Source organism: Diabrotica virgifera, chromosome 5 (assembly GCF_917563875.1).
Source record: "Diabrotica virgifera virgifera chromosome 5, PGI_DIABVI_V3a".
Lineage (NCBI taxonomy): Eukaryota > Metazoa > Arthropoda > Insecta > Coleoptera > Chrysomelidae > Diabrotica > Diabrotica virgifera.
Genome location: NC_065447.1, coordinates 114,412,415 through 114,433,733, shown reverse-complemented (window position 1 = coordinate 114,433,733; position 21,319 = coordinate 114,412,415). Strand labels below are relative to the sequence as shown.

The window sequence follows — 21,319 nt, the reverse complement described above, 5'->3', positions numbered from 1 at the left end:
TGGTAATGTAAAAGCCCTTCTCATATAGATTATAATTCCAGAAGCCGATGGAAATTGAATGAACAGTTTAGCAACAATTGAATTGTTAATTAAAAATTTACGGTCGCTATAATAACTACAATAATTATGATGCATAAGAATAACTATTATTTTTCATAAAAAGACACTATACCTATCTAATGTACTTTACAGAATTGAAATTGGACTATTAAAGCGGCCTCAGGAATATTTTAAAATTCTAAGCAATTTTTTGGCTTATAAACAAATAGAATATCTCAGGAAATATTAAATTAAATTAAATTGTGAAAACGGTATTCGAAAACCAGCGGCAGGATGCTTCTTCTAAAAGAAAAAACGTTTAATCATGACGAGTGGTTCCTGAGATACAACCGGTCAAATTTGACCGGAATTTACGGTAAAGATATTGGGACCGTGCAAGTTCGGCAAAGCGACCCCTATTTCTTCGCTCTGTACTTTTATTCGCACTTTTAATTATATTGGCCAATTATATTAGTCCTGGTTACTGGATAATTGTCAAGGCCATAGTCCAAAAAAATAGAAAGAAGAAAAAATAAGATTCAGGTTATGTTATGAAAACGTGAACAATTGCATGTAGTAAATAAAATTAGTTATTAAAATGCAGTACTGCACTCAAAATACAATTAATTAAATTTACCTTTATATAATAATTGCATATTATATCAATATTGTGGAGCAATATATAATTTTTCTGCTTCAATGACAGAAGGTATGAAATATACGTCAATTTGACAATTTCAATTGACAATATGAATTATTTAAGATAGTTGTAATATTTCTCAGCGACTCTCGCACGGTCGTTTCTCGTTTCCCTTCCAAGTACTTGCACACCGCGAATAAACAATAGGATCATAATTTTTAAACAATCACCTTTTTATTTTTGTTCTCTTTCTCCACAGCAATTTTCATATCTTTAAAATACTTATAACATATATTATTATAATAAAAACTATCGATAATACGTGTGAACATTGCCAAAAATAGCAAAATTCCAATCAAAAATTAGGTTGGAGAAAATGTAACCCTCAAAGTTCAAAATCGGTATACGTTAAAAAAATGCATTTTCTCGGCTTCCCATGGAGCAATTTCCTTCATTCTTTTTTTGTTCCCTAATAACTCGAGTAGAGCCATCGAACTAACGTATTATTAAATGTCAAACTTGCTTTTGTTTTGTTATAATAGATTAATTTATTTATAAGAACAGAAAACTACATATTTTTTCCAGTTGTAGACTTTTTTTTTAGATAAACTTACTACAAGTCTACCTTATAAAGTTAAAAACGTAAATATTCTCATTTGAAAGCTGTATAATTATTTAAACAATTTTTATTTAAACAAATTAAAATTTTGTGTTATAATAAAAAAATTAATTTTTTATAACAAAACAAAAGCAAGTTTGACATTTAATAATGCATTATTAGTTCGATGCCTCTACTCGAGTTACTTGGGAACAAAAAAAGAATAAAGGAAATTGCTCCATGGGAAGCCGAGAAAATGTATTCTTTTAACGTATGCCGATTTTGAACCTTGAGGGTTACATTTTCTCTAACCTAATTTTTGATTGGAATTTTGCTATTTTTGGCAATTTTCACACGTATTATCGATAGTTTTTATTATAATAATATATGATATGAGTATTTTAAGGATATTAAAATTGGTGTGGAAAAAGAGGACAAAAATAAAAAGCTGATGGTTTGAAAATTATGATCCTATTGTTTATATCTTTGCCGTAAATTCCGGTCAATTTTGACCGGTTGTATCTCAGGAACTACTCATTATAATTAAACATTTTTTCTTTTAAAAGAAGCGTCCTGCCGCTGTCTTACGAATTCCGTTTTCACAATTTAATTTAGTTTAATATTTCCCGAGATATTCTATTTGTTTATAAGCCAAAAAAATCTTTATAAATTTAAAATATTCCTGAGGCCGCCTAAATAGTCCAATTTCAATTCTGTAAAGTACACTAGATAGGTATAGTGACTTTTTATGAAAAAATCATAGTTATTCTTATGCATCGTAATTATTGTCGTTATTATAGCGACCGTAAATTTTTAATTAACAATTCAATTGTTGCTAAACTGTTCATTCAATTTCTATTGGCTTCTGGAAATACAATCTACACGAAAAGGGCTTTTGCGTTACCAAGTTATTTAATTATTGATTAACAAATACTTATCTAAAAGTTTAGTTGAAAATTAAAGATTTTGTTGGAAAACCCCGCTTTTTCCGGGGAAAGTTTTCGTCGAAGTAAATCGGAAAAAACATTTCTCTATACAGAATTTAATTGCGCTGCATTTTTATTTGAGTGTTTTTGGTGTAAAGTTAAAATCTTTGGAGTTATAGAGCAAAAATTAAAAAAAAACACGATTTTCGGACGCCATTTTGTTTATAAAAAGTAGCACACTATCTGCGGACTTTGCATACCTATATTATTAATATATACAATCATAAGATTCGATTCCAGCAATAAAATTGCTGGTAAATAACTTTTCCCAAAAATGGCCTATTCTCCGATAATCAGCCCAGACTATTATGGGGTCGTTTCATTCTACTTTTCTCCTTTTTCCTAATTAATAATATTGTCCACCTTGCATCTCCGTCGTATATCTGCATTTATATCTCTATGCTATAGTGTCTCACTAGAAATTTTTAGTGTTCGAAGTGTTTTTATATCTACTGTTTCTAGTATTACTTTTGTCCGTTGTGTATCAGGTCGTGTTTCTGCCGCGTATGTTATTATTGGTCTGATGACTGTTTTGTAAACAATTCTACCTTTCACTCCTTCCCAGATCTTGTTATTTCTCCATATTGTTTCATTTAAGGAACCTGTGGCTCTGTTTGCTCTATTCACTTGATCTTCCATTTCTGTTTCGAGCTTTCCCTAGCTAGATGGTGTAATGCCTAGATATTTAAACTCCATGACTTTTTCAATAGGGAACTTGCATAAAATTTTAAATTGGAAAAAATGGTATAAATCACAATAGAACATAATTTAGAACCTGTATCAAAAATAAAAAAGTTTTGTTTGTCTTTCCTTTGGCCCCTAAAGACGCCTAAAAATTACCTTAACTTATACCAGCCACCCCAAAACGCGTCGTGACGTCACGGGGTTGTATGTTTACATTCTACACCAATAGGGAACTTGCAGAAATTTTTAAATTCGAAAAAAATGTTATAAATCACAACAGAACATAATTTAAAACATGTATCAAAGATAAAAAGTTTTGTTTGTCTTTCGTTTGGCCCCTAAAGACGATTAAAAATTCAAATTAAAACAGGTGGCAAAAAATGCGTCGTGACGTCACTGGGTTGTACATTTACATTTTTTCTATAAAGTAAACAGAATTTTAAATTAGACGTTATAAACGTCAGTAGAAAATACATTTATGTGACGTTACAAGTATTTTTGATCGTTTGAACTATTCATAGAAAATTTTTACTTTTACAAAATGGTTTTATTTTCAATAGTAAACCTTCGTTCCTTTTCTTCAAAAACAGTATAAAACTCCAATTTTAACAAACTGGTATATATTATTACAATGACATACGATAAATGTCATTAGAATATAAATATTTTTGACTTATTCCACGACGATGAGCTGGCCAAATACCCAAGTAGGTGGAGGGCAATAAACTAAAGAAGGAGAAGAAGAATATACCTAAATATAAAATTGTGTTTAGGTATACGTTAACGTGTACGCAAATAAAAAAGTTAGAGTGTCAGTGATTTATTATTTTTTATTTGTTTAGTGTTTGTTTTTAAATTAACTATGGAGTGTGGACAATTATTTAGTTCTTTTAACGGGTTTAAGAACATTTTAAAACAGTACGAAAAAGATAAGAGACTATAAATTAATATATATTTTTTTAGTTATAAATGAAACAGTACTACCATCCAAGATTAAAATAAAAGGAAGACCTAAAGCTTTCACAATAATGATTAACTTGTTCTGAAGCTATTATCCTTGTGGAATTTTTGTAATCAACTATTCTAAATGAGAACTAAGCCACAATTTAACTAAAAAATTGATTTTATTAACGTTTCGACGTCTAAACCTGATGTCGTTGTCAAAATACAAAATATTATTAAATTAAACAAAAATGTTGTTGCTTAGTAAAAAATTTTTTCTAGTAATTTATTTAATCTGACTAATTTTTGTATTTTGACAATGACATCCGATTTGGACGTCGAAACGTTAATAAAATAATTTTTTTAGTTAAATTGTGGCTTATTTTGCATTTAGAATAGTTGATTATAATAATTCACTTACATATAAAAATTATTTTAACAATATTTTGTACCTACATGTCATGTCAACTAAATACATATAATTATTTTGCTAACCTAAATATATACTTTTATATATATACATTGATTTATTACAATTAAGTTTGAAACATCTGAATAGTTCTGCTTCCCTTCCCTTAACAAATATTTTTCTATCAAACAAACACTGAACATATCAAAATAGCATGTACTAAAATGTATAGTCACTGCGCAAGCTAAATAATGACGTCACTGGCTTGATGAAGTTTAATTCGCGTCTACCTAACTTTTTTATTTGCGTACACGTTAGCGTGTACCTAGACACAGCGAAATATAACCATAATCAAAACTAATGCAAAACTATGTGACGTCACGGGCCGTTTGAACTATTTTATACCGCCGAAGACTTTAATAAATATGTATTTCTAAGTTATTACTAGTTTTTGAAGAGTGAAATTTTGGAAATCTCATTTTTAAACGAAACTGAACATTATTATCTAATAAAAAAAATGTGCAAGTTCCCTATTGTATATATATTTTAAATTAGACAATATAAACGTCAGAAGAAAATACAGTTATGTGACGTTACAAATGTTTTTGATCGTTTGAACTATTCATAGAAAAATTGTACTTTTACAAAATGGTTTTATTTTCAATAGTAAACCTTCTTTCCTTTCCTTCAAAAACTGCATCAAACTGCAATCTCAACAAACTGGTATATTTTATTACAATGACACACGATAAATATCATTAGAATATAAATATTTTTCCTTTATTCCCCGACGACAATCTGGCTAAATACCCAAGTAGGTGGAGGCCAATAAACTAAAGAAGAAGAGAAAGAATATACGTAAATATAACTATAAGCTGAACCACATAGTTAAACTCTGTGACGTCACGGGTCGTTTGACCTATTTTAAGATAAAGAAGACTTTAAATTTGTACTTCCAAGTTATTATGAGTTTTTGAAGCAAGAAATTTTGGAAGTCTTATTTTTATACAAAACTGAACATTATTATGTAATAAAAAAAATGTGCAAGTTCCCTATTATCTGACCCTCCAGCTCTAATTTACACCTTATTAGATTATGTATATTGCTGTTATATAACTGTTATATTGCTGTTATAACCATACATTTAGTATTTTTTGGGGAAATTAATATGTTAAATTTTCTAGAGGTTATATTAAATTGTTGCAGCATAAGTTGTAAATCATCTTTACTTTGAGATTAGTAGTGCGTGGTCTGCATAACAGATTATTTTAAGTTGTTTTTCTCCCATTTTGTATCCTTTTTTGTTATTACTTTTTTTCTTATTTCATTTATGAACAGGTTATACAATAAAGGGAGTCTCCCTGTCTTATCCCATTGCCAGCTTCAATTTCGTTAGTTAGTCCTTCGTCCACTTTTACTTTTATTGTATTGTTCTGGTAGACATTTTCGATCGATTTAATTATTCCTAAAGGTACCTACCTTGCGTATAATAAAACCTTGTTGTTCTTCTGCTAATGTTATAATTTTATTCAGTTTGTTTTTTATCACTTGGGTTTAGTCATCAATTTTAGTGTTGTGTTTAATAAATTAATTCCTCTGTAATTCTCCTGGTCCTATTTTTCACCGTTTTTGAAGGGAGGTATCAGGATGCTTGATCTCCATTCTTGTGGTATTCTGATTTGTTCTATTATTTTTTGAATTAGTTTTAATAGTTTTTAGGTCAGATCTGGTCCACCGTACTTTAGCAGTTCATTCGATATTATGTCTTCTCTGGTGATTTTCAGACTTGAGTCTGTTCCTGCTATCTCACAATACAAGCAAATTAATCATGAAGTTTAAAGCAAAGAAGAAGACACAATTGTAATATTTTTTTAATCATTAAACATCGACCTAGTGTCGCTTTTAATTAAGCCCAATGGCTCAAATACTGTAATTAAAAGTCATGTGACCAAATTCTGTGGTTAGTTTCTACTACTTAGATCTGGAGTTTTACCTGATGATGGTCTGATAAGACCGAAAACGTTTGTGATGTACTTTGTGATGTAGGTACTTTGCTTCCAACCGGGGTCTTTTTAGAACAAATTTTTAATAAAATTATATACCATCTACAGAGGAAGGTTTTTTACTCCTTAAGAAATTTTTATTGCGGTTTGCAGCCAATTAGAGAGATTCCACCCCTTTTTATGATAAATATATTTGGTTAAAATTTATTCGCACTTATCGTGCATCTTATCACAAATTAAGACGCAATGTATTCAGTGCCGGTTTAACCTAACTTCGGGCCCTGGGCGCTAGAGGTTTAGGGGCCCCCTTCATTGCTATTCGTTGTTAGTTTTTTTAACAAGAAAACACATGCATTAACTATAAAGGTTTATTGTAAAATCCATAAAGTATTTTTTTTAAACAAGCAAGAGGAATAGCAAACTTAAAAAATTATCCAGAAAATATTTAAAAACACAAATAAAAAACAGAAAGTTCTTTAAAACAACACGTGACAAGCAAAAAAACATATTCTAAAAAATACATAAAGACAAAAATTAGATCACTCTTTTTCTTGACTTGGCATTCGCATACTGCCATATAATATTATCACAATTCAGTTTCTCCAGTTTTTCATTCTCTATATACAATAGTGATAATGCGTCTAGATTTTCTTGACCCAAATTTGACCTTAAATATGTCTTTATTCTTTTTAAAGCCGAAAAAGACCGCTCTCCTGACGCGTCAAATAAATTTGCAGTAAAGTTAAAATATTGGGAAAAGTTGTCTTTACATCCTGGATGACATCAAATTTTTCATAAATTGTATGTTTATTCAAATTTTGGCATAACGTTACAAAATGGGTAATTTCATTATGCAAGTTCTCTTTGGTTTCATCAACATCGTTATTATGTTTCTCGCATAAAGCATTAATTGACGTCTTGACTTCTTCTTTATCTAGAGTAAAAAAACATCTAAAAGCTGATGTTACATCTTTATATCATTCAATTCTCGATTCTGAAAACAGCGACCAATTTTCTAGACTCTAAATTTTCTGCGACACCGATTTTTTTGTCGCCGCGAATGCAAATCGCAAGTGGAGTGCTAGCCTTAGAGGACACTGTATATTGCCAAATTGCAATTTTTGTAATCGCTTTACTTTTGAATGTTTGAAAGAGTGTGTACCTACCTATTGTTTGGGTATTGGCATTTTCGAAAATAATAAATAATCTATTCTTTATAGACCAGGGCGCATCTGTAAAAATATTAGTACATTTGGACGTTGAGAGGTGACTCAAATTTTTTTGCAGAAATTGCTTGAAAATAACTCAAATAATAATACTTGAGTTATCCTCCCTCTCAAAAAGGTCCGGAACATTGTTTAAATATTTAAAATGTCAAAAAATGAAGGAAAAATTCGATTTTTTTCTTCGTTTTTTGATTATAACTTTAAAAATATTCATTTTAGAGAAAAGTTGCATTCATATAAAAGTTGCGTAATTAAATTTCCTACAATATAGAATTGGTTAAAATTTAAAAAAATAGTCACTCTTGTTGCAAAATAGCAATAATTGCGAAAAAAACATACAAAAACAATTATTCGCATTTTACGTTTCTCAACCATTTATGCTACACTTAGGACCTTCATATTTCACCCAGAAAAACTTTATGATGCAGTAAAACAATACTGTAAATTTCATTAAGATCGGTTCAATAGATTTTGCAAAATGAATTTTGCAATCCAGCTTTCGCAAAAAAAAATCATTTTTTCAAAATGTTATAGCACTAAAAATAAAGCAGATAGCAAGTTAATTTTTTTTGCATATAGAAGTGTACTGTACCTTTCATTTTCAATTTGCAAAATTAAAATCGATTAACTACCACGGCGTCAGGAATTTTTTTAAATAAACATTAATTATTGGTGCTGCGCGCAGGACAGCAGATAGTTTGCTCTGATTGGGCATTCCAATAACCTTTGATAATGATTGATACATTTTAATTTTTATTATTTTTCGATATAAATAAATAAATTTGTTTATTGCAAAATAAAAACACATACTCTATCCTTTGAAATAACACTTTTTTAGCAAAAACTTTCTTTGTTCATATATTTTAACTTGGAGAATAAAAGTTTATTATTTTTAAACATATGCAATTGTTTAAATAATATTTCACAAACAATAATAAAATTAGTTTGATTTTTGTGGAATTAAAATATTAAAATACAACAAAATATAGAGTAAGAAAATGATATATTAGATAAAGATTGGAAGAAATTTTGGTGGAAATCAACTTGTGTGAATCGAACACCGCTGTCCTGCGCGTAGCACCAATAATTAATGTTTATTTAAAAAAATTCCTGACGCCGTGGTGGTTCATCGATTTTAATTTTGAAAATTGCAAATGAAAGGTACAGTACACTTCTATACGCAAAAAAAATTTCAACTTGCTATCTACTTTATTTTCAGTCCTGTAACATTTTGAAAAAATGAATTTTTTTTGCGAAAGCTGGATTGCAAAATTTATTTTGCAAAATCTATAGAACCTATCTTAATAAAATTTACAGTATTATTTTACTGTATTATAAAGTTTTTCTGGGTGAAATATGACGGTCCTAAGTGTAGCATACATGGTTGAAAAACGTAAAATTCGAATACTTGTTTTTGAATGGTTTTTTCGCAAATATTGCTATTTTGAAACAAGGGTGACTATTTTTTAAATTTTTAGCCAATTCTATATTCTAGGAAATTTAATTACGCAACTTTTATGTTAGTACATCTTTTCTCGGAAATGAATACTTTTAAAGTTATAATCAAAAAACCAATAAAAAAATCGAATTTTTCCTTCATTTTTTGACATTTTGATTATTTAAACAATGTTCCGGACCTTTTTGAGAGTGAGGATAACTCAAATATTATTATTTGAGTTATTTTCAAGCAATTTCTGCAAAAAAATTTGAGTCACCTCTCAACGTCCATCTCAAAACAGATGGGCCCTGGACTATTATCTATAAATTAGATTTATGTCGGTATATCTATTTTTGTCTTTCGTTTAACTATTTTAAAAAAACTTATTTTGTTCCTCCTATTTTAAAAGAAATTATTTTAAAGCCGAAGAGTGAGATAAATTATTATTTAAGCCCCATAATTCAAAATGAAATTATTAGAAACTAAAAAACTCCGTTTATGCGATTATTTTGGATACAATTCGAGACCTGGCTAAATCTGACAACTTTCTATAGTTTTTGGAAATGGGCCCCGCCACAAACACTGACACGGGGCCCCTGTGGGGCTAGGCTAAGCCACTGTGTATAGGCGTAAAAAGATGAAACAATAGAACATAGGCTTTTGCAGTGTATTGGCGTATCTGCGTATGAGATTTTTTTCGGAGAATATGTAGATTATTTAGCGTCTTTATGTTTTTATAATTAAAAGGAACGGGCCCCTGGGCGCCCGCCCCAAGCGCCCAGTGGATAAACCGGCACTGGATGTATTGGAATTGAGGCCGTTTCCCTATAAATCTTTAATCTACGAAGTTCTGTGATCTCTACCTAATTCAGAGCTTCTTCATTATTCAAGCTCAGACTGCCATCGCAACCACAGGTATTTTATAGGTATTTTTATGATTGATTAATACAAGTGCAATAAACATAACATTTTTTTTTATTTTTCAACAGCTGTTATTTATCTTTTAACTTTCAATATACAATTTTACACTACTTTAAATTTTAGGTGAAATGCAAGATTCCTTAGCAGCTCTACAACCTCAACTGGAGGCGATGAATAAAGCAGCATCCGAGATGCTAGCTCAGATAGAACTCGAAAGTATAACTGTCGAAAAGGCTTCAGCAATAGTAAAACAAGATGAAAAAGTAGCTAACAAGCAAGCTGCTCAAGCTCAAGCTTTAAAACTTGAATGTGAAGCGGATCTCGCAGAAGCCATGCCCATTTTGGAAGAGGTAGTTAGAATTGCATATATTATTATGTTTAAATTGTGACCAAAAAATCATAGCTAAAAATATTAGTATTTATACTAACATATTCCAAGTCGATAAAGGATTTTGAAAAAAAAACCTTATAACAATTTTGTCATTGTATATGTAGTGTATTTTTCTTTCTTGATACTACAAAAATCCTGTAGGGAAAAGTACTGATATGTGTCAGTGCGACGTCAACTGTCGAACGATCGTCAATGAAACAGAATAACATGAAAGAAACAAAACCTTGGCGGGGTATGGCTGTGCTGTATTGCACCGCTAGATCTTAAAAATATGTCATGTCCATATGTTATGGACGCTAATAAAGAATAATGACTGATGATGGAAAAGGCACCAGAAACAGATTGATTTATCACTGTCTAGGGTAGTTAGAATGCTTTAAGAAGTGTCGTGTCGTGGATTTAATAGAAAATAAACTAAAAAACATCACTGTGCCTGTTAAACATAGGATGGTCGAAGATTATGGGCAACGGTGATGATCTGGTTGTGCATTGGCTGCCTAAGATGGTTTCATTGAAGGAGTTTATAATAAAGTAGGAGCAGGCTTAAGTAACCCAAAGTAAGGAAATATCTAGTTCTGCGAAATCCATACTCTTATATTGAGTGCAAATATAAATTATTTTTAGACTGAAAATTGCAACTACAAAACCACAGCGGTATAGAAAAAGACACATCTCATTGTTTGTAGTAGCTACCGTACAATGTAAATGTTAGAGCCAAAATGAAACAGAGGGGGATATAAACATGGGAGTAGACATAAAGTAATGTATGAATAGCAAAGGAGAGGGAAGGGGGAGAAAAGAAGGGTTAATTCGACCTACCGGGATATCATTAAGCTTAAGCCCTGAGTTGCCTTGAATATGAAGTAGTATTTACACCCAACATATCGTTTGACCTAGGACCTGGTGAAATCTTGGACCCTGAGACAGTCGGAAAAAAGAATGACTGACGTTACTGAAATGTTCTGTTGGAAACGAATGCTCCGAATTCCTTTGACCGTCCGTAGGACAAATAATTCAATTTTAAAAGAGCTAAAAGTTAGCCAACGACTCTCCAGTCTCCAGTAAAGTCGATCTTCAACAATTAAACTACTTTGGACATGTTATGGCAGCAGACACAGAAAACATGGAAAGATTCATTATACAAGAAAATGTGAAAGGCCCAAGATCACTAGGAAGACCCCCCAACAAGATGGATGGATCAAATTACAGGAATATGCAAAATACCTATGCATCAGTTAAAAGAAATGACAAGAGACAGAGATCTTTGGAGACGGATAATACCTTACATCACGTCGACCACTACAGTCCCTCCATCTCCTTGGGGTCAGGGTTAAAGAGAGGGATCATCTGACCCAACTATTTACACTTATGTCTAGCGGCTGACCCACTACTTTGTGTCGTGTAATTTGGGTCGCCTATATGAACTTGAGTCGGCGAAATGGGCATATGAATAATAAAGTTTTGCTGTATTAACCACTTTAAAAATTCACATTGTAAGGCATAAATAAATCAATTATGTAGTCCCTTTTTTGTAGATGTATTTAAAAATGAAACTGAAAAGTTATTACCATTTATTACTATAAAGAGTGATATGTGGCTATATGCTTGACTAAAATAAAACAACGATTAGATATAAAAAAAATCACAAATTTTATTAAAATTTTGGAAAGGTTTTGGGTAATTTTTTTCTTAATCATTCAACCCTTTTGCCACATTTCATACTTTTAACTTGGTATCAGAGCTGATGGGCAGTATTTCAAAATTTAAATACATTTTTGTAAGTATTTAAAACTTTAGACTTTAGAGTATTTAAATGCTAAGTATTTAAATACTATACATATAATTATAAATAAGTACTTGGTATTTAAATGCTCTAAAGTTTAAAGTATTTAAAAAAATAAGTATTTAAATTTTGAAACATGGTCCATTAGCTCTGATACCAAGTTAAAAATATGAAATATGCAAAAAGGGTGAGTGATTAAGAAGAAAATTTACCCAAGAACTTGGGTATATTTTTAGTATTTAACACGTTGACGGACATTGCGTCAAATTTATAAGCAAGTGTTGTGACACTATATAGGGTGAGGCAGATAACTGGCCTAATAGAAATATCTCGAGAACTAAAGGCAACAGAATCATGAAAATTGGAATAAAAGGGTTTTGAAGGATGATCTATTAAATGGAAATATTTTCATCTCTTTGCAACTTCCGGTTATACCGGAAGTTGCTTATAACTTCGTTTTTTTAAATGGGACACCCTGTATATTTTTACATTTTTGGATTCTCTTCTATGTCTTCTTTCTTAAAATATAAGGTTTTGTAATATTATACAGGGTATTTTAAAAGATAATTACGTTTTTTTATTAATTTCGTAGCAATATTCACACCCTGTAGAATTGTAGTAGTTTGACATCTAAAACTCTACTTACCTTCAAATGATTTTTAATATACTCTACTATTGTTAAGAATCATTAGTATAGCTAAATTTTTAATTTTAGTTTACAGGGTTGGTCGAAACTCGGAATGAGTGTTTTCTGAGTTTTCTTAAATAGAACACCCTATATTTTTGTATTGTAGTGAAATGATATTTTATAGTACTTGTTTATTTTTTAAGCATTCCCTATACCTAACTGCTTTAATTTGTGAGTTATTGGTGATTCAAGCTAAACATTAATTGCAACAAAAAATACGTAAAATTTTATTAGGTTGGCCGTGAATATACTCAATCCCAAATAATTTTTCAGAAATAAATACATATTAATCCAGACTGGTCCTTAAAATTACCAATAATGGTTTAGCTATCGAAATACCTACTTAGTTAAGATTGTTGGTGCGATTAACAATTAAGCACAAATTAAAGCAGTTAGGTATAGGGATTGCTTAAGAAATAAAAAAGTACCATAAAATATCATTTTATTACAATACTAAAATACAGGGTGTTCCATTTAAGAAAACTCAGAAAATACTCATTCCAAGTTTCGACCAACCCTGTATACTAAAATTAAAAATTTAGCTATACTAATGATTCTTAACAATAGTAAAGTATATTAAAAAGCATTTGAATGTAGGTAGAGTTTTAGATGTCAAACTACTACAATTCTACAGGGTGTTAATTTTGCTACGAAATTAATAAAAAAACGTAATTATCTTTAAAAATTCCCTGTATAATATTACAAAACCTCATATTTTAAAAAAGAAGACATCGAAGAGAATCCAAAAATGTAAAAATATACAGGGTGTCCCATTTAAAAAAACGAAGTTATAAGCAACTTCCGGTATAACCGGAAGTTGCAAAGAGATGAAAATATTTTCATTTAATAGACCATCCTTCAAAACCCCTTTATTCCAATTTTCATGATTCTGTTGCCTTTAGTTCTCTAGATATTTATAATTGGCCCTTTATTTGCCTCACCCTGTATATGTATTTTCCAAAGTAAAATAGGAAAACATTCAACGTCTATAGACGTTGTGTCACATTACATCAATGGAAGTTAGACGTCTATAGACGTCCTGTCCGTCAACGTGTTAAATACTTGGTATTTAAATACTTTTCAAGATTGATATTTGTATTTATGATACTTTCCCAAAGTACCCCGCACAAACCTTACGGAAATTAGGTCCCAGTGGATTTAGTTTATAGTTTGGGAAAATACCCTTTGAAGCATTGTGACGAAAAGTTCTCTTGGGCAAAACTCGATCGTATGGAGGATTTTCAAGATATAGAGGCACAAACTTGGAAAATTATAAGATTTACTGGGTATTCCAATTCCCTGAGTTACTGGTTATCTGGCAACATGTAGAAGTTTGGATCAAAGAAAAGTAATAGTAGACTAGGATTTTTTTCTTGCTATCCAATGGCTACCTTTACTTTAACCTTGATCTTTAACGGACGTCATCTTCTAGAGTATCGAGGGTTTTCGGCATTAAATTGATATAAACAGGTTACTCATGGGTTTTTGGGATCGCTAAACACGAATATTCTATCAGAATTGACCTCCGGAGCACGTCGTGGCCAGAGCCACTACAAGGGACGTCATCTTCTACAGTTTCGATGGTTTTCGGCATTTAATTAATGCACATGAATTACTGGAGGGTTTCTTGAGGTCGCTAAACACGAATATGCCGCCAGAACCTACTCCCGAAGCCCCTGGTTTCCAAGGTCAATGAAAGGGGTTCCTGGAGTTTCGAGGGCCTTTGGTACTACATTGATGCAAACGGATTACTCCTAGGTTTTTGGATTTGCAGAACACGAATACCCCATCAGAACAGACATCGGAGTACCTGGTGTCTAAGGCACGTCATGTTTTAGAGATTCGAGAGCTTTCGGTACTAAATTAATGTAAACGGATTACTCACAGGTTTTTGGGGCTGCTGAACATGAATACGCGATCCGACCCAAGGAGCACCTGGTGCCTAAGGCAGGTCTTCTTCTGGAGTTTCGACAGGTTTCAACATTAAATTGATGCAGATGGGTATAACTCATGGGTTTTTGGGGCTGCTGAACACAAATATGCCATCAGAAGAGACACCGGAGTACCTAGTGCCTAAGGCACGTCATCTTCTGGGGTTTCGAGAGTTTTTGGTACTAAATTGATGCAAGCGGATTACTCTTGTGTTTTTGGGATTGCTGAACACGAATATGACTTAGATAAAAGACTCTGGAGTATCTAGTGACCATGATGAATAACACTATCAAAATAGAATATAGTAAATCGAACTTAAAATAAAAGTTTATATTTATAAATAATTAAAACAATTGAATAGCACAACATAGTTATTTTAATAAAAATCTACAAATGTACAAAAAAATAAATTTCACCAATTTGTACGCTTTTTTTGAACAGCAACTCAGAAAACCTCCGAGTACTCGGTGTGAACCAATCCGCTTGCATCAATTTAGTACCGAAAACTCTCGAAACTCCAGAAGATGACATGCCTTAGGCGATAGGTGCTCCGGTGTATTCTGATGGGTGTACCGTCAAAAGGACGCGGAAAAAAGGACGCGCGACAAAAGGACGCGGACAAAAGGACGCGTGACAAAAAGAAGCCTAGGAAATAAGGACGCGCGACAAAAGGACGCGTACCAAAAATGGACCTGTGGTCAAATACCTCTCTCACTCTAATACCCGAAAGTTAAGTTAGGACCGAAGGGTTAGGTCTTCCTCCTTTCCCTGACCGCTGCGCGCACTTGCAGTCTGCCCGATGTATTATACCCTCGTTATTGTTGTATATCGAGTAAACGACCGAGTCAAGATTTACTATAACCTTCTTGGAAGAAAGTAAATCCTAATTATTGCTGTAATATAATAAGGAACTGGGAGATTTCGGTAGAATTTAAGTTCTTCTATTACATAAGTACATAAATATCCATGCTGCATTTACATTTTTGATACGCGTCCTTTTGTCGCGCGTCCTTATTTCATAGGCGTCTTTTTGTCGCGCGTCCTTTTTTCCGCGTCCTTTTGTCGCGCGTCCTTTTTTCCGCGTCCTTTTGACGTAGATTCCTTCTGATGGCGTATTGGTATTCAGCAACTCCAAAAAGCCATGAGTAATCCATTCGTATCAATTTAATACCGAAAACTCTCGCACCTAAAGAAGATGAATAAACTTAGGCACCAGGTGCTCCGTTGGTCGGATCTGATGGCGTATTAGCATTCAGCGACCCCAAAAAGCCATAAGTAATCCGTTTTTATCAATTTAATGCCTAAAACCTTCGAAATTCCAGAAGATGACGGGCCGTATAGTCCAGGGTAATAAGGTTTTTTCCATGACACTCGAGCAGCCAGGGTACTGAAGCGTTTTTTCGACAGGTAATACCTATAAGAGCAAATTGTAACTATTTCCTGCGTAGGATCTGGCGGCTATTTTTATTTATAAACAATTAAGTGTCAAAAAATTGCATTTTCCCTTTTTTTTCAAATCAATGGAAAACAGTGAAACATGGTTTTTTTAGTACAAATATCTTTGAGATTATGGAAAAAGCTTTAAAATGACGTATTACAAAGTTCGATATACTCATTTATTGTTAATATAATTGCGAAAAAAGGTCGGCATTGCAAAAAAATTAATTTCGCAATATCTATTGTAAAAATTAGTGTACAGCTTTGAAATTTTTGTTATATAAGGGTTCTTTGGTGCTTAATATGTGATAAAAATTTCAAAGCGATTCGTTCAATTGTTTAAATTTTATTCAAATTGTTTATCCCAGAGAGCATTTTTTTGGCAATAACATAAGTCAGAAAAAAATGACGTTAGAACCATTTCACAGATGTCAAATGAAAGAGCATGAGCTATATTTTCAACTTGGTTTAAAAAAAGCGAAGAAAAAGTGCATTTATTAGTAATAAATAACTATGCAAAAGTATCGTAAATCTTTCATTATAAACTTTTTATTTTGTTATATAAGAAATTATATATATATATATATATATATATATATATATATATATATATATATATATAAGAAGGGGTTGAAGTTATTGGGTATGCAGCTGATTGAAAGCCAAGTGATACTCTGTTCAACAAATCATTATATTTCGACAATTTTCATTGTCATCATCAGATGAGAGCTACAAATATTTAAACATGGTACATTTTTTTTTATAATACAATTTCTTTGTTAATTATGTCTTACTTGATTGAGGTTAGTGGCAATGATCTTCAACATCAAGTACTTTGCAGTATGAGACCGTGTGGGTTACAGCTTTAGTTGGTACTATATCCATTGAATTATTATAAATATTGTATAATTTACTATCACAATAATAAAAGGACGAACACAATACACTTTAAAATCAAAACAAAAACGTTTGTTAATCGACTGTCATTAAGGTTAAGTACCAGAATATCAAATATCGAATGTTGCTATTTTATGTGAGAAAATAATTAGTTCCATGTCACTAATGTCACAGAGGCTTATTTAATTGAAGTTTACTATACCGGTTGTCTCTTAGTTTTGAAATTTATTATTATATTTTATGTTATGTTAGTTATTTATTTAGGATGTGTGTTAATTTATGTTGTTTTTCCAGATTTAGTAAATAAGCGTAAATCTCACTCAGATGCTCGACATCTGATTTCTTATTTATCAAGTAATCAGTTTGGGTGATAAATGCCATCTCAAGGAAGAGTCTTTTGTTGAGGTTATTTTCCATTGCAAGGATCTTTGTTTCATTATAGTTGATTATATGTTGTTCGTCATGTATATATATATATATATATATATATATATATATATATAATCGGTTTATAACGTTCTACGACGTCTTCCGATTCCCAATCGCCATTTCTCTCGATCGTAGCACATGTCTTCGTTCAAGCCTCTTTCTCCGATTTCCCTATGGATTCCTTCTATCCAGCTTTTCCTAGGTCTTCCTCTCTTCCGCCGTCCTTTTGGTGCCCATCGTAGCACTTGCTTGGGTAATCTGTCTTCTTCCATACGTTGTACGTGGCCAAACCATCTTAGTTGCTTTGTTTTTATATCGTCCATTATTGTATGCTTTACATCCATTATCTCCAATATTCTTGTATTTCTGATTTTTGTATTCTTGATATACCAGCAGATCTTCTCCAGAAGTCCATTTCAGTTGTTCTGAGCATATTTTCGGATTTTTCTTTAAGTGGCCAAACTTCGCTGCTGTATGTTATAATGCTCTTAACAATGCTGTTATAGATGTTACGTTTATTTTCTTTGGAGATACTTTGGTCCCATAGGATTTTGTTCAATAATGCGATAGCTTTCCTTCCTTGTGTGCACCTTTCTTGGATATTCTTGTCCAACGTTCCATCTTGTGTAATTGTAAGACCCAAGTATTTATATTCCTGACAGTGATTAATAGTTATTTCATTTTCCAACGCTAGATCCTGCTGTATACCTCCAACGCACATATATTCCGTTTTCTTGGTATTCACTTCTAAACCCCAGTTCCGGTACTCTTCTATGATTTTTCGGGTCATATATTCAATATCGTGATAATCCTGGGCCATAAGAATCTGATCATCCGCAAAACATAGAGTGTATAGCATGTTATCATCATTTAGCGGTATACCCATATTCTTACATTTCCTTTTCCAGGATTTCAAAACTTGCTTTAAATATATTTTAAATAGTGTCGGCGATAGACAGCAGCCCTGTTTAAGACCCTTATTCACTTCAAATCCTGACGAGATTTCCTTGCCTAGCTTAACTTTTGTTATATTATGTTGGTATAGATTTTTTACAGCTTTAATGAGGTTCAGGCTGATGTTAGTTTTTTCGAGGGCTTCCCAAAGTTTACTTTGTGGTACAGTATCGTATGCTTTTTTTAAGTCTATGTACACTAAATGCAGTTCTTGATTGTAGGCTATTTGTTTGTCTATTAACTGTGTTACACAATATAGGTGGTCAGTGGTGGATCTGCCAGCGCGGAAACCGGCTTGCTCTTCGGCCTCTAAGTCCTTGTATTCTTCTTCTATTTTATTTTTGATAATTTTTCCGTAAACTCTGCTGATGGTGCTTGTGACAGATATTCCCCGGTAATTATCGCATATATTTTTACTGCCTTTCTTGTGTATTGTAGAAATTACAGACAATTGCCATTCTTTTGGTATGACTTCGCCATTCATACATCTATTAAATAGATCTCTTAGGTATTCATACAGGGTGTTGCTACCGTATTTGAGCAGTTCTGGTGCTATGTGGCCAGGCCCTGACCCTTTTCTATTTTTTAGGGATTTGCATGCATTTCGTACTTCTTCCAGTCTTAACCGAATCGGTGAGCCACTGACAATTACATTGAAACTTTCGTGATCTTCGTTTTTAATAAAATCTTCTCTATTTTCTACTAGTAACTGCTTGAAATAGCCATCCCACTTTTCCAGAGTAATCGGTGTTATTATATCCCTTTTGGTATCTGTTCTCAACGTTTTAAGGAATTTCCAGCTCTCTGTGTTTCTTGTCCCCCCTATATAGGCGTTAAGTTGATTGCATTTGTTTGTCCACGTTTCGTTTTTCTTCTGTGTGATTTTTTTCCGCACTCTTGCTTGTGCTTCTTTGTATAAAACCTTATCGGAATCTTTCTGTGTACTCATATATTTCCGGTACTTTTCTCTCTTATCGTCTATTTCGGTGGCTATTTCTAAGTTCCACCAGTATGGTTTATTTTTTATGTTGTCTTTGTACTCCCCCAATGCCTCATTGGGGAAGTACAAAGACAACATAAGAAATAAACCATACTGGTGGGACTTAGAAATAGCCACCGAAATAGACGATAAGAGAGAAAAGTACCGGAAATATATGAGTACACAGAAAGATTCCGATAAGGTTTTATACAAAGAAGCACAAGCAAGAGTGCGGAAAAAAAAAGGAGAAATTATATATATTTATTACAATTTTTAATCAATTATGATATAAATAACATTACTTGGTAGTTGTGCACTTAAAACAGGGTAAAAAAAGTTAATTTTTTTGGAAAAAGTTTTTCAAAAATTTATAAGGAAAGATTTACCTACTTTTGCATAATTATTTATTACTAATAAATGCATCTTTTATTCGTTTTCTCTAAACCAAGTTGAAAATATAGCTCATGCTCTTCCATTTGACACCTGTGGAAAGGTTCTAACGTCATTTTTTTCTGACTTATGTTATTGCAAAAAAAATGCTCTCTGGGATAAACAATTTGAATAAAATTTAAACAATTGAATGAATCGCTTTGAAATTTTTATCACATATTAAGCACCAAAGAACCCTCATTTCACAAAAATTTCAAAGCTGTACAATAATTTTTACAACAGTTATTGAGAAAATATTTTTTTGCAATTCCGACCTTTTTTCGTAATTATATTAACAATAAATGAGTATATCAAACTTTGTAATACGTCATTTTAAAGCTTTTTCCATAATCTCGAAGATATTTGTACTAAAAAAATTATAAGTTTCACTGTTTTTCGTTGATTTGAAAAAAAAGGGAAAAATGCCATTTTTGAAATTAATTGTTTATAAATAAAAATGGCCGCCAGATCCTACGCAGGAAATAGTTACAATTTGTTCCTATAGGTATTACTTGTCGAAAAAACGCTTCAGTACCCTGGCTGCTGAAGTGTCACGAACAGGGTATATTTTTGTCTTATTACCCTGGCCTAGTAGGCACAGTGAGATTCATGGGTCGGATCTGATAGTGAATGTATGTTCAGCAACCCCAAAAACCTAAGAGTAATCGATTTGAATCCTCCGAAACTCCAGAAGATAACAGGTCTTCGGCAACAGATGCTCCTGTGTCTGTGCTGATCTCGTATTCGTGTTCAGCAACCCCAAATACCTACAACTAATCCGTTTGCATTAATGTAGAACCGAAGACCCTCGAAACGCCAGGAGCCCCTATCATTGACCTTGGAAACCAGGGGCTCCGGGAGTCGGTTCTGGTGGCATATGAGACCTCATATGCCACCAGATATGGCATATGGTTTAGCGGCCTCAAAAGTCCCTCCAGTAATTCATTTGCATCAATTAAATGCCGGTAATGTGTTTATATCAATTTAATGTCGAAACTCTAGAAGATGACGTCCGTTGAAGGTCAAGGTAAAATTAAAGATCTCCATTGAATAGCCAGGAAAAAATCCTACACTACTATTACTTTTCTTTGATCCAAACTTCTACATGATGCCAGATAGCCAGTAACTCAGGGAATTGGAATACCTAGTAAATCTTATAATTTTCCGAGTTTGTGCCTCTATATCTTGAAAATCCTCCATACGATCGAGTTGTGCCCATGAGCACTTTTCATCACAATGCTTCAAAAAGAGTATTTTCCTAAAAATATCACCAGGAAAAAAATTCCTGTACTGGCTGTATACCATAAATCACAAAAAATAAAAACCTTATTTTGTAAAAGGTATATGTATTTAAAATCCCTAAAAAGGGCTGTATCACAAAACGTTTTCGGAATCAATATTCCATCATCAGTATTATCACAGGTTTACATGCTTTAAGCCACCAATATGTACGGGTAAAAACCCTTAAATTGATTTTAAACAGTTGGGGTTACATTATATTATCTGATTTTATT

General features: G+C 32.2%; 1 protein-coding gene across 1 annotated transcript in view; it reads left to right on the top strand.

Annotated features, from left to right (window-relative positions):
- Window positions 1-21,319, top strand: part of LOC126885102 (dynein axonemal heavy chain 12) — a 660,248-nt gene that overhangs the window by 469,679 nt on the left and 169,250 nt on the right. The window contains exon 24 of the mRNA XM_050651529.1: window positions 10,010-10,236. Coding sequence (XP_050507486.1) covers window positions 10,010-10,236 — 227 coding nt within the window. The remainder of the gene's footprint in view (window positions 1-10,009; window positions 10,237-21,319) is intronic.